This window comes from Thamnophis sirtalis, unplaced genomic scaffold (genome assembly GCF_051295495.1).
Source record: "Thamnophis sirtalis isolate CommonGarterSnake01/CBP01778 unplaced genomic scaffold, rThaSir2_p1.2 scaffold_5, whole genome shotgun sequence".
Taxonomy (NCBI): domain Eukaryota; kingdom Metazoa; phylum Chordata; class Lepidosauria; order Squamata; family Natricidae; genus Thamnophis; species Thamnophis sirtalis.
Genome location: NW_028261385.1, coordinates 95584282 through 95597970, shown reverse-complemented (window position 1 = coordinate 95597970; position 13689 = coordinate 95584282). Strand labels below are relative to the sequence as shown.

The window sequence follows — 13689 nt, the reverse complement described above, 5'->3', positions numbered from 1 at the left end:
TTACGTAGATGTTTCAAATAAAATATACCAAAATTAAGTGGTAAATTAATATTGATTGGGATGTAGAAAGCCTAATTCTATTCCTTTCATGGCTAGAAAACATTACAAAACAGACATTGTAGGAGAAGAGGTCTGTTAGCCTATGATAGCCAAACAGAATGTGCCCAGTAGCACCTTTTCTGACCAAAAAATATATATTTCAGGCTATCTTGAAATGTCTCAACAAATGCAACAGCTTTTTCATATATTAAAAGGGTTAATTGATGAAGGAGTTGTAATCTATTTTACATGTAATCCAGTGGTGGGATTCAAAATTTTTTACTACTGGTTCTGTGGGCATGGCTTTGTGGGTGTGGCATGGCTTTGTGGGTGTGGCTTGGTTGGCATCGCAAGGGAAGGTTACTGAAAAAACCCCATTCCCTCCCCACCCCACTAACCTGCTTTCCAGCTCCATTTTCCTATTCAGGGCAACAAAACAGCTGGGATACAGCAGGGCAGAGCCAGCCTATTTGCCAGTTCTCCGAACTACTCAAAATTTCCACTACCGGTTCTCCAGAACTGTCAGAAGTGACTGAATACCACCTCTGATGTAATCCATATCTACCTAATCACCCCACCTTATTTTCTCTTTTGCTGTTCCCCTCTGCCCAAACCTCCTCAGTTTAGCCACTCCAATCATCTGAGCTGAGCTGTTATTCATGAAAGCCTCTGTCTTTTTGATAAAACATGTTAAAAGGATGCTACCAGATTCCTCCCTTCTGCTTTAAGGCTTAAAAAATAGGAAGAAAAAGAGAATGTAACACACTGCTGGCCCAGCTTGTAAAAGCCTAAACTGTGTGAGCAACATCTTACTTACCAAACCTTTCGAGGGCATCTGCCATTGCTTGGTTTTTCACCATGTCGATTAGGCCCCGCCCCAAGCAGAAGTGTGGAAAGATGAGGAACACGGACTTAAGGATGTCATTGATGTTGTTGAATTTCTAAAGGACACAGAAGCCAAGGTGATCAGCAGCTTGAACATTTACAAACAGGACAGATGTCAAAGGCCGCAGATCTACAGCTCAGAAACCATTGAAAGAATTATACAACTATAAGACTTAAATGATTTAAACCAGTCCCTTAAAAGGTTTAGGGAAAAGGGATAACTCTGCCCCTTCCTCTGATTGATTTAATTTCTAAATCGATCATCTGGATAAAAAGGAACAAAGTGGTGTTCCTCTTTGCTTTTCAAAATTCAAAAGGATAGTCTGGCTTGGGACAGGATTGGCAAATCTAAAAACAGAGCTAGGTTCTGGGTTTTTTTTTATTCTACTATCTAAGTGCTGAATTGACATAATTCCAGCCTCAGTTTAAATGTAAGCTCCGTTTTAATTTCACAACTTATGCTTACTCACTCAAAATTACAGATTTTTGACAGTGGTCTCTATAGGATGCTCCTACTAGTAGAGAAGATAATTCACCCCTTCCCTGAAGCTTTCTAAACAACTTAAGAATCGAGAAGGACGCCTACTGGGGGAGATACCAATTTCTTCCCTGATTCTTCTGTTGCAAAAGACTTCTATTAAAGTCTTCTACCAACTGGCTAGATTTCTCTTGCTTATGAATTAGCATAAAGGTAGTCTTCTACCGTTCCCCAATAGTACAAAGGTGTATATCTCCTGTTGCATTCATAAATTCAGATTTTCCCCCTTTCAATTACACCTTTATAAAAGATTGTGCAATTGGAAGAAGTCCTAAGTGTGGTAACACAAATATGCCTTGCTTTCCACATTCATCCGACTCAAAATCACAAGAAAATCAATTCTGCAGAAAAACCTAATGCCACTATTTGTTTACTCAGTGAGAACTCACAGAGCTGGTGAATAGTTCAAGGACGAAAGTGATTACGCTTGCATTGATGCCAATGAAGAGGTTGACGCTGGTCAGCACCACGTATGCTGTGCTAGGAATCTTGAATATAAAAGATGCTGGGTACATGAGAGGAGTTATGGACCACCTGGCAAAGAACAGAAAAAGGCATTGAGGTCTCTTCACCTATTCCACCAGTGGTAGCCCATACCTGAATCAAAAGAGCCTTCCTTACCCATAGAGCAAAAGTAGAAGTGCTAACACTGGGAGGTTGGTTGAGGATACATAGGATTTCTGCTGGAAGCAGATAAAGATGATGACAACCAAAGTTGCTGGAATGATGTAGTTGCACTGTAAGTTTCAAAGAAAAGAAGAAAAGAGAATCAGAAGAGCTCCAGATTAAAAGATGCAAATGATTATAACATTTAAGTTACAAAGGAGATGGTCATGGCAAGCTTTTCAAGCATTAGATCTTCTCAAGCTAATTACAATGAGACAAAGGTGATACAAATTGATCAGAGTATGAGGACTTGATAGAACCACAGAAAAGGAGATAGAATGTCTGATATACCATATTTTTCGGACTATAAGACACACTGGTGTAAAAGACGCACCAAGATTTCGAAGAGGTAAGTAAGAAAAAAAGTTTTTGTCCTTCCCGGCCCCCAGGAGCACTCTGCAGACTTCAGCAGGGCTGGGGGAAGGAAAAAAATGCCCGTTTTTGTGAAAAACGGGCAGAAAATGGCCCATTTTTTGCAAAAATGGCAGCATTTTTGCCTTCCCCAGCCCTGCTGAAGCCTGTAGAGTGCTTCTGGAGGCTGAGGGAAGGCAAAAACATTTCTGTTTTTGCGAAAAACAGCCCATTTTTTTGCCAAAATTGAATGTGGGGGCAGGGCTTCAGGAGGCCAAAAATGGCTGTATTTGGTGTATAAGACACATCAACATTTCCACTTTTAGGGGGAGGCAGAAGGTGTGTCTTATACTCAGAAAAATATGGTACTTCATGATCCAAAGTGTTTGGGGGTTGCATGTTTGCGATTCCTTTTTTTAATTGGCTCAAATCCCAATCTCCACAAAGTCTTCTTGTTGTTTTGAATGCAATTTATGTCAGCTTTAAGATTCAAAGCATTCTACTTGCTAGCGCCACAATGGTTACATCAAGTCTGAACATTCTTACAGACACAGGGCTGGGACATGGCTGAAATTGTAATTAAACTGAATCTCATCAGGGTTACTTAGTCTCATTTCTAAATTATCAGTACTGTAGCACTACTATCCTCTATATGGTTATTGCAATCTATCCTTGAAATGCAGTGTAGAGGCTGGCTTCTGATATTTAGAGAATGTGCATTCCTATACCAACATCAACTATTTCTGGTCAGGTACTACATTACTCTTTGACAAGCCAGGATCAAGCCAAAAGGATCAAAGTTCTGCATGGCAACTGCATTCTTTCAGACTATGACCAAAAGGAACAGAAACTAAAAATGTCAAATAGATGCAGCCTTACCATATCCCATACAAAATTGGCCGCCCAGTAGATCACTGGTTTCACACCACATATGAACTGGAGATGCTTGGCTTTGCTGACACGCTCCTGGATTAAGAAAACCACAAAGCTGGCTGGAACAAAGGACATGGCGAAGATGACACAAATGGAGACCAAAACATCCACCGAAGTAGTCATCCTAGTAAAAAGAAAGATGGAAAGGTGACAAATTGATTTTTGACTTGTTCATCCAGATTCTTAATTAAGTATATCTTTAGAAACAGGACAACTTTAATTGAAATCTTGGTTTATATTGTTGGAACTACCATATTTTTTGGAATATAAGATACACCTTTTTCTCCCCTAAAAGGGTGAAAATTTGAGTGTGTCTTATACACACACACTGACTACAGTAACGCGCTCTACATGGGGCTGCCCTTGAAAAGTGTTCGGAGACTACAATTGGTCCAGAATGCAGCCGCGCGAGCGATACTGGGTGTACCTAGATACACCCATGTTATACCTATCCTCCGTGAGCTGCACTGGCTCCCTATTGGTCTCCAAACACGCTTCAAGGTGCTGGTGATTACCTTTAAAGCCCTACATGGCCTAGGATCTGGATATCTCCGTGACCGCCTCCTGCAACATACCTCCCAGCGCCCAATAAGATCGCACAGGGTGGGCCTTCTCCGGGTACCATCGACTGCACAATGTCGTCTGGTGGCTCCTCAGAAGAGGGCCTTCTCTGTAGCTGCCCCGGCCCTCTGGAACGAACTGCCCCCCGAAATCCGGACCCTCCCCCCACTCTCTTGGCCTTCTGAGTCTGTTAAGACCTGGCTGTTCCGGCAGGCCTGGGGCTGCTGATCTTGATTGACCTTCAGCCCCACTATGATCGAGTGCATGTTGTGTTCTGTTTTAATTTGTTCTGTCTCATATTTAAAATTTTTAATATCTTCTTTTTTAAACTGTCTTTTATGTAAGCTGCCCGGAGTCCTCCGGGATTGGGCAGCATACAAATCTATTAAAATTGACAAATTGACACCGAATGTAGCCCCGCCCATCCTCTGGCCCCCATCTTTTGGCCTCTGTCTCCCAGCAATTTACCTCCTTGCAGCAAACTCAAATAATGGGGCTTGCGGAGGCGGCAATTGGGAGGCTGGCACTGAAATTTATAGTGAAACTACCTGTTTGCTGCAAGAAGGCAAATTGCTGGGAAGCAGAGGCAGATTCCCCCGCCCCCCCACCCCGGCTGTTTTCCTTCCCAAAAGCTAGGTGCGTCTTATACTTCGGAGCATCTTATACTCCGAAAAATACGATACATGGATACTTCCAACTTCGTGTTCTTTTGATCACGAGAGATATATTTTCATTTCCCCTCTCTCTTCCTTTCCCTTCCACCCCTTTGTTGTCATTGCAGGACGTACAGGGCAACTTCAGAGAGCTGCTGCTTGGTGAGGTTCAGTGGGTGATTGAAGACCGTTATGCCATAATTGCTTGGATTCTCTCCATCTTGTAGGTTGGCACGGAGAATGGCATTGTTGATCACATTGATAAAAGCGCCGACAGCATGCCAGCCTTTGTTGTTGAACCACACCTGAAAAAGGAAACATCTCGTTTTAACGGAGAGAACATTAGTCATTTGGTAGGAAATCTCAGATTTGAGGATCAAAATCATAGGATCCTGTTGGCTTCCTTTGTGCGTTTCAGTGTGACAGTATTTTGCATATGAGAGACTGCACATAATTATAATTATATGAAATGGGAAGTTAATTTTAATTAGTATTTATAATATACTGATTATTTTTTTGCCTCTGGCAAGCTTTTTCTTGGTTTCCGGTATATACAGATATCTAAATGTCTACTGATATGAACAAATTCCATGAATGGATATTTCTGGCAGGGCATATAATTGGGGTGATTGGTTTCAGATAGAGATTACAATTTTAGGTTAACAAGGTGAGGAAGCTGGGCAATGCAATTGACTGTGTTTATAATTCATATGTTTTGTATATGTTCGTTCTAAGTTTTGTTGGAAGACTGTCTTCCAACAAATTCGGGATTGTCTTAGATATTTATAACCACCATAGATCTGTTGGGTCTGATGAGACCGACAGAATTATTTGTGCGTTATAGAAGGTCACTCTTTATTGCTTAGTATGAATCACATTTCTGGTTGTCTTTTCCCAGCCAAGAATCATATCCACATCAATAACTCGTACAGGAACATACAGGTAGTCCTCATGTAACAATAGTAATTGGGGCCAGCAACTCTGTTGTTAAGCGACATGATCACAAAGCAAAACATCACATCACTACACTGATTTACAATGGCAGTAGCGATAGTTCCAGTTGCCATTGTTACGTAATTGCTCTTAATGGCAGTGTCCTTAAGTCACACGATTTATCATTTGTGACCTGCTGTTTTCCCCATTCACTTCGTTTGTAAGAAGCCAGCAGTGAAGGTCATAGATGGTGATCACATGACACAGAATACTGCAAAATTTCAATAGCCCGAATCACAATGCCCTGTGACCACAGGGATGCTGTGATGGTTGCCACCATGAGGAAGGGTTGTAAGTCCACTCATTGAGTGCTGTTGTAACTTCAAACAGTAGCTGAACAAGTACTCACTGAATGTAAAGGGCTTTTTGAAAATAAAATTTTACATCACAAAAGTAAACCATGTGGATATCACAATGAAGTATGTTTTTGATTTTAATTCCAGACATCCCCGTGACCCGTCAAAAGCGCGGACGCCAAAAGCGCGATCGACAAAATCGCGCCTTTGACGTCATCACAGCGCGACGAAAAAGATCGAAAAATTCAAATAAAAATTAATAAAAATTAAATTAAAGCAAGCCGATTCACATAAAGGTAAGGGTTAGGGTTAGGGTTAGGGTTAGGGTAAGGGTAAGGGTTAGGGTTAGCTTTAGAGCGTTAGCGTTAGCGTTAGCGTTAGGATAAGGGTTAGCGTTACGTTTTTCGTTACTTTAACGGTTAGGTTTAGGGTTAGGGTTAGGGTTAGGTTAAGAGTTAGGGTTAGGGTTAGGTTTAGGGTTAGGTTTGGGGGGGTTAGGGGAAGGTTTTAGCTTTATTTTCACATTTTTTCGATCTTTTTCGTCGCGCTGTGATGACGTCACAGCGCGCTTTTGTCGAGCGCGATTTTGTCCTACGCGCTTTTGTGGTGGAACCGACATCCCACCCACCCCTAAATTTGGAGAAACACTATATGGTGGTTCAAGATGTCTAAGCAATATGGTCCTGAAATCAGCCAAGTGGAATTCATACCTTAATATTTTTACTTGTGTCCAAGCCTTTCATGAAGTTCCGGAAGCTGTTCAGAAACCGTTCGGCAGCACTTCCCTAAAAATAAAAATGAAACTTTAAAAATCCAATTAAAAAAATAACTCCACTGATCTCCATGTAATGTACTCCTTAGTAATAGCAATAGCAAAAGCACTTAGACTTATATACTGCTTTACAGTGTTTTTACAGCCCTCTCTAAGCAGTTTACAGAGTCAGCCTATTGCCCCCAACAATCTGGGTCCTCATTTTACCCACCTCGGAAGGATGGAAGGCTGAGTCAACCTTGAGCCTGGTGAGATTCAAACTGCCAAATTGCAGTTCAGCAGTCAGCAGAAATATTCTGCAATGCTGCACTCTAACCACTGCGCCACTGTGGCTCATAATCATATCAACAAGGATGCTATGTGCTTTTTTAATTTATTTTTTGCTGCATCCCCAATATATGATGATATATAGATTCAAAAAGGAGAAGAAATTCCAAGCATCCTCCTGGAACAACTTTTACTCAAACAGCAAAATTCCTTAGCTATTTACCTTGGCAATTTCCAAGATTTTCTTCACTTGATTGATGGCATCATTGACCTCTTCATGACGAGGAAGCACAATAGACCCACCAGCTCCCAAAGAAAAGCCACCATATCTATGAACAGACGAAAGAAGCTGTTGTAGAAGGCTATTTTTGTAAATGTTTCCTACTCAATGACTTTTTTATTTTTGGCATGATTTACAGCTTTCTAAAGCCTTCTGTTGAGCAAGACAATAAAAAAAAATGTGCTGCAACCTTCAGCAAAGGTAGATGTACTTGTGTATATGTAACACAGAGGGGAAGCCTGATTATAGATCACTCAGGAGATAGATCTCCATCCCACATGAACCAAAAGAAGAGCAGCCACATAGATATTTCTCACAGCTACCACACTCTTCTCCTTTAACACCTACATGAAACCACTGGGTGAGATCATTCGGAGGCACGGGATAAGATACCATCAATACGCGGACGATACCCAGTTGTATCTGTCCGCCCCGTGCCAACTCAATGAAGCGGTGGACGTGATGAACCGGGGCCTTGAGGCCGTTAGGGACTGGATGAGGGCTAACAAACTTGTACTCAACCCGGATAAGACAGAGTGGCTGTTGTGTTTCCCTCCCAATAATTTGGCAAGTGTTCCATCACTCAGGCTGGGGGGTCAAACAGTATACCCCTCAGACAGGGTTCGCAACTTGGGAGTCCTCCTGGACCCACAGCTGACCTTTGATCACCACCTGTCGGCTGTGACCAGGGGGGCATTTGCCCAGGTTCGCCTGGTGCACCAGTTGCGACCCTTCCTGAACCGGGAGGCTCTCACAACAGTCACTCGTGCCCTTGTGACCTCTAGGCTGGAATACTGCAACGTGCTCTACATGGGGCTGCCCTTGAAGAGCATCCGGTGACTTCAGCTAGTCCAGAATGCGGCCGTGCGAGCGATTGTGGGTGCACCTCGGTTCACCCACATAACACCTATCCTCCGTGAGCTGCGCTGGCTACCTGTTGATCTCCGGGTGCGCTTCAAGGTGCTACTTACCACCCATAAAGCCCTTCATGGTAGTGGATCTGGGTACTTGAGAGACCGCCTCCTGCCAATCACCTCCTCGCGACCAATTAGATCACATAGATTAGGCCTCCTCCGAATTCCATCTGCCAGTCAGTGTCGACTGGCAACTACACGGAGGAGAGCCTTCTCGGTAGTAGCTCCGACCCTTTGGAATGATCTCCCCGTGGAGATCCGTACCCTCACCACCCTCCAGACCTTCCGCACAGCCCTTAAAATCTGGCTATCCCGTCAGGCCTGGGGTTAAGATTGTAATCCGTCCCCACCCGAATGATGAATGTTGTGTTCTATTTTAATTATGTATTGTTCTTGTGTCATTGTTTTTATTCCCTTCCCCATGAATTGTAAGCCGCCCTGAGTCCCCTCAGGGAAAAGGGCGGCCTATAAATAAAATTTCCAATTTCCTTCATTAAAGTGAGTTCCATACAGAACAAATGATGAGCTATGAAATTGCATTTGGGTATTATTCATTTATTGGCCTCATTCTCTCCAATTTGGAATGTCCAACCTTTCAAGTTACAGAATAGCTGATTATAGTATTATAATTACCATACTGATCATAAGTGTATAAGCGATTATAAGTCTAAATTGATTATTAACTGATTCGTTTCGTTTCGTTTCGTTCGTTTCATTTATTGGTTTTGTATGCCGCCCACTCCCGAAGGACTCCGGGCGGCTCACAATGAAATGGGGAAGGGGATAAATAAGACAATACAAACAATATTAAAATAAACAACAGTCGCAAATGAAATGGGGCTGGACACTTCAACAGCCCCTAGCCTGCCGGAACAGCCAGGACTTGGTAGCTTTACGGAAGGCTGGGAGGGTAGTAAGGGTCCGGATCTCCACGGGGAGCTCATTTCAGAGGGCTGGAGCAGCAACAGAAAAGGCCCTCCCCCGGGGGGTCGCCAGCCAACATTGGCTGGCAGATGGAACCCGGAGAAGACAGAGCCTGTGTGATCGAATCAGTTTTTGGGAGGTAATTGGCAGGAGGCGGTCTCTCAGGTACCCAGGTCTGATGCCATGAAGGGCTTTATAAGTAATAACTAGCACCTTGAAGCGAGTCTGGAGACCAATGGGCAGCCAGTGCAGCTCGCAGAGGATAGGTGTAACGTGGGTGTACCTAGGTGCACCCACAAACGCTCGCGCGGCTACATTCTGAACTAGCTGAAGTCTTCGAACACTTTTCAAGGGCAGCCCCATGTAGAGCGCATTACAGTAGTCCAGTCTTGAGGTAACGAGGGCGTGAGTGACCTTTTTTGCAGTTTCAATTCTCAACTTTGCCTCAACAACAATGTCTCTTCTCCATCTACGTACAATCAATGGTTTCTATTTAGATTTGTAACATGTAAATGTACATTGATAAATGTAACAAATACAACAATCAATGGCTTATATATACATACATAATAAATTAAACTAAATGATAATATAATAGGTATGGGCTTGGCACTTGGCACACTGTATGAAGCCAGCTATTTTTGCTTGTAAACCATGGTTTAATGGCTCTGAGTTACAAATGAGCCCGGACATTACAACTCATTCGATCAGGTATGGATAAAATAAAACACATGTAATTGCAATGTGTGAACACTCATTTCACGCATTCTGGTGAGTGACATTGTCTCTCAAAGTGTAGCCACATCATATTATTGGTTGAGTGACTAGGTAAGGAATGGCCTAAAAATAAAGCCAAACTGGAAAAATCCATAATAAGTAATTACAGATATGAGTAAAGCTCTTAAGATCAGACGACACTCACAAAGAGAGGGGGGGAAAAGGTATTTACCTGAATTCATTGACCCAATGCTTACTCTTCAAACTGTGGGTATAAAAAGCAAAGAAAAACTCATTATATTAGGTCTAAGTCAACCAGTTCCAACATTTGATTAAAAAGCCTTTTCAATAGAAAGGGGACTAGAGAGCCATTCTTTACACCAGGTGCAGGGTAACATATAATGTAACCCTTAAAATCTTTTAATTGTTATTCTTCTGACAGAGAATAATGAGAATTGTTACTTGGAAGTTCAAGCAGAAAAAGAATACATGATTTTTTTGGCCAGCAGAGGCATCGCTGGCTACTCCTTTGATATTTCCAGGCCTGCCCCGCTGGCCAGATTTAAGCACCCACAGGCCGGATGCAGGCCATGGGCCTTTAGTTTGACATCCCTGACCTAAAAGGATGCTACCGGAGCCTCCCTTCTGCTTTGGGGTTCAAAGATAAGAAAAACAGAATGGAATACATGTAAACAACAGCCTGATAATCATAGTAAAAGGTGCTATAAAGAAGAGTAGCAACAATAAGCAAGATAAAGCACCTTTTTCCAATGATCTGTGCATAAGTCTTCACCAAATAGTCAGAGATGTTGCGCCCCGTCAGATTCTGCAGAATATCGGTGGTCTCCTGGATTCTCTGTAGATAGTGCAGGAAGAGGAAAATAGAACACTGAATAAGCCAGGATATGATTGGTCCTGAATTACCACTATTGTCATGTATTATAGAAATCAGAAACCCAAGCCCGCTATGAATATTCTACATTTCATCGTCTACCCATTGCAGAGGTCATGAAACCTCTGAAATATATTAAAGGTTAGCTAACACTAAGTTTTAATTTCAAAGTTTCTCTTTTTCTTCTTCATTCTAATATTTCATATTCTAATGAAATAATTATAGCAGGCTAGATACCAGTAGTTATAGATGCACTTCATTTTGCCCAAGTGACATTTCTACTTCACAAGCTGCACTAGTTAAGGGTTCTGACTGTATCTCTAATGCCTTCATGACAGTAGACCTGAGTAATTATGAGCCCTCCTTTCTCCAATTGTCTCTGTCCATCTTGTATAATTATTTGGCATAATTGGCTGCCTGCACGCCCTATTGCTTTTTTAGTAGTAATTTTATTTTAAAAATACAATTACAACAATAGAAATGAATGCAAATTAAAAAAAGAAAGGTAAAAAATTGAAGATGTGGGGGAAAAAATTAGAAAAGAAAATGTATAAAGAAACACCTTCCCACTTCATCACAAGTATAAACTTAGTAATTTCTCACATCACACAAAGTAAAACAAATGATCTCGTGTTTCCCTGATTTTATCTATAAATAAAGCCTTAAAGCCCCATCATTCTGTCCCAATATGCAAAAGTCTATTAAGGGTTACTGGAGATAACAACATGTCTATTTTAAACGATCAAATAAACCAACTTTTCCTCCCTTCTCTTTATTTTTAACAAACTTGATCTTTACCTCTTCAAATAATGCCCTAGAACTTGATTTCTTTTCATTATTTTTTTTTAGTTTCTCACAAAATTATCCAAACCTGTTTTTTTTTTTTTTTTTTTGTAACTTCAATATAGAAAAATTATCCAGGTCACTCTCTTGGTTTGTAATTTGTATATCCCTTTTAATTACTACTTAATTTAATTCTTCTTGTTTCTTTTGTATATAAAGGGTAGCATCTTTTTCCATAAAATTCTTGTAGCCTGTTACTTTTACATCCACATTCAGATCAGTTCTCTTGTAAGGTAAAACTTGTTCCTATTCCACAACCTCTTTTAATCACAAACTATTTATAGATGCAGATATTCTTACAATTAACTTCTGGGCTCATTGTTTAAATATATCCTTCAATATTTAGACAAATCCAATGTCTTCATCTCCTAGTGCTCTAAACCTACTAGAGACCAGTGTCCTATGGTCTTCACACAAGGAACAACTGCCTGGTGCACTTGTGGATAAGCTCAAATCTTCTTCTTGTTTGGAAAGAGATTATGAAGAGGTGGTTTACTCAGCAGCTCTTCAATCATTTCTCTCTTGGAAGTCTCAAGGCCTTATTGTTGAAACAATGTCATCTTATAAGATTCAGAGACAGTTGTCTATGGTTGATTCTTCTCCTCTGGAACAATATCATCCCTGAAAACCACATGGTCCAGAGCTTGCTTGCTTAAAAGCAAGCTCCAAAGATATGACTGTTTTAGAAGACCTTCACAGGGTGACTTGTGATCCTGTTTGCTTAGATTTATATCTACATTTGGAACTGTAGTTTCCTTTTTTTAAAGTGTCACCATATAGTTGTGTGCTATCTCAAATGACCACAGCAGCTTATAAATGGATTACATCAGTGAAATAATTCACAGTTATCTACAGTCTATCCATTTACCTCCCTACCTCCTAGCAGATGTTTTAGCTGTCAGGCATTAAGATTGGAAGAAAGTATATCCCAAGTGTTAACCACATACCTGCGGAGGAGGTAGACCACCAGCCCCAGCAGGACACACTGGAAGCACTTTCTTGATATTGCTATTGCTACAGATGCACAATGGGGAAGGATTCTTCATTGTCCAATTGCCTTTCTGGAAGATTTCCTTGAGATTCTCAGGTACTGGATCTTGGCTCCACTCTTCTTTTCCCGCAGAACAAGGAAACCCTCTGTAAAAAAAACAAGACCAAAAGAAGAGACTTTCATTCAGAAATCTTATACTAGCCAAGCAGATGGCAGGACTAAGGAGCCCCGTTGCCTATCACCAGTTATATATACCCTGTTTCCCTGAAAATAAGCCCTCCCTGAAAATATTGCAACACAGCAGCAGCCATGAGGTGACTACGCTTGCTGCCTTCTGCACCTCAAAAATAATAAGATCTCCCTGAAAATAAGGCCAAGCATTTATTTCGGGGGTCAAAAGAAAATAAGACCCTGCCTTATTTACAGGAAAACATGGTACATGGATTAGGCAGGTGATTAATCCTTTATATTTACATCTATTTGCACTATAGGCATACACATGACCTGAATGTACTTTGTAGAACAACTTTCAAGTATGAAATAGTAAGAGCTCTACCTTAAAACAGATAAGTAGCGACTTGTGTGGCTGCTAAGATTTTATTGAGCTTTGCCCGAACCGTTCCAGTTATATTGTTTGGGCCTGCAGCTACCCAACTTTTCCATCAGGTCAACCACTAGTCATATCAGTTAGGATTTCTGACAGCTGTAGATTCAGCATAAATTCAGTATGCATTCGAAAAATTCTTTTCAGAATTTAAGAATATAAACCAAAAGCCACATTAACAGAATTTAAGAACATAAGCCACATTCTGTAGCTGCAATCTATTTTTCCCAGAATTACTGAACACACAACACGGTCATACTAGTAATTGCCAAGAGATCCAGGATGAATTCCAAGTGTTTTCCGGCTCTTCATTTTACAAAGTGTTTTACTAATATTCCACTTACGGAATGGAGTATCCTTCCATGCAACGGGTCCCGAAACCAGGTTTGCTGAGAAGAGCGCTCAAAAGCTTTTGAGTTGTGGCGTCTTTTGGGGCATCATTGCTGTGAATGCATCAAAAGGAAACCATCAAGGCTTAAAATTAATTCAAAGGCAGAGGAAAGGGAAACACAGGAATAAGAAGAATTCAGGAAGATGAAGCTATTTGTTTCAAACAAGATTAATGTTCCT

The 13689-nt window shown here is 41.2% G+C and overlaps 2 protein-coding genes across 2 annotated transcripts in view; one reads left to right on the top strand and one right to left on the bottom strand.

Annotated features, from left to right (window-relative positions):
* ABCA1 (ATP binding cassette subfamily A member 1) overlaps positions 1-13689 on the bottom strand; it is a 127040-nt gene that overhangs the window by 12362 nt on the left and 100989 nt on the right. The window contains exons 30-40 of the mRNA XM_087716229.1: positions 13464-13562; positions 12472-12661; positions 10551-10645; positions 10022-10054; positions 7178-7283; positions 6626-6700; positions 4762-4931; positions 3359-3536; positions 2084-2199; positions 1852-1996; positions 857-980 (exon numbers count right to left, since the gene is read on the bottom strand). Coding sequence (XP_087572355.1) covers positions 857-980; positions 1852-1996; positions 2084-2199; positions 3359-3536; positions 4762-4931; positions 6626-6700; positions 7178-7283; positions 10022-10054; positions 10551-10645; positions 12472-12661; positions 13464-13562 — 1331 coding nt within the window. The remainder of the gene's footprint in view (positions 1-856; positions 981-1851; positions 1997-2083; positions 2200-3358; positions 3537-4761; positions 4932-6625; positions 6701-7177; positions 7284-10021; positions 10055-10550; positions 10646-12471; positions 12662-13463; positions 13563-13689) is intronic.
* The window catches only part of LOC106544865 (protein NipSnap homolog 3A), a 51890-nt gene that overhangs the window by 27370 nt on the left and 10831 nt on the right, over positions 1-13689 (top strand). The window lies entirely within an intron of this gene.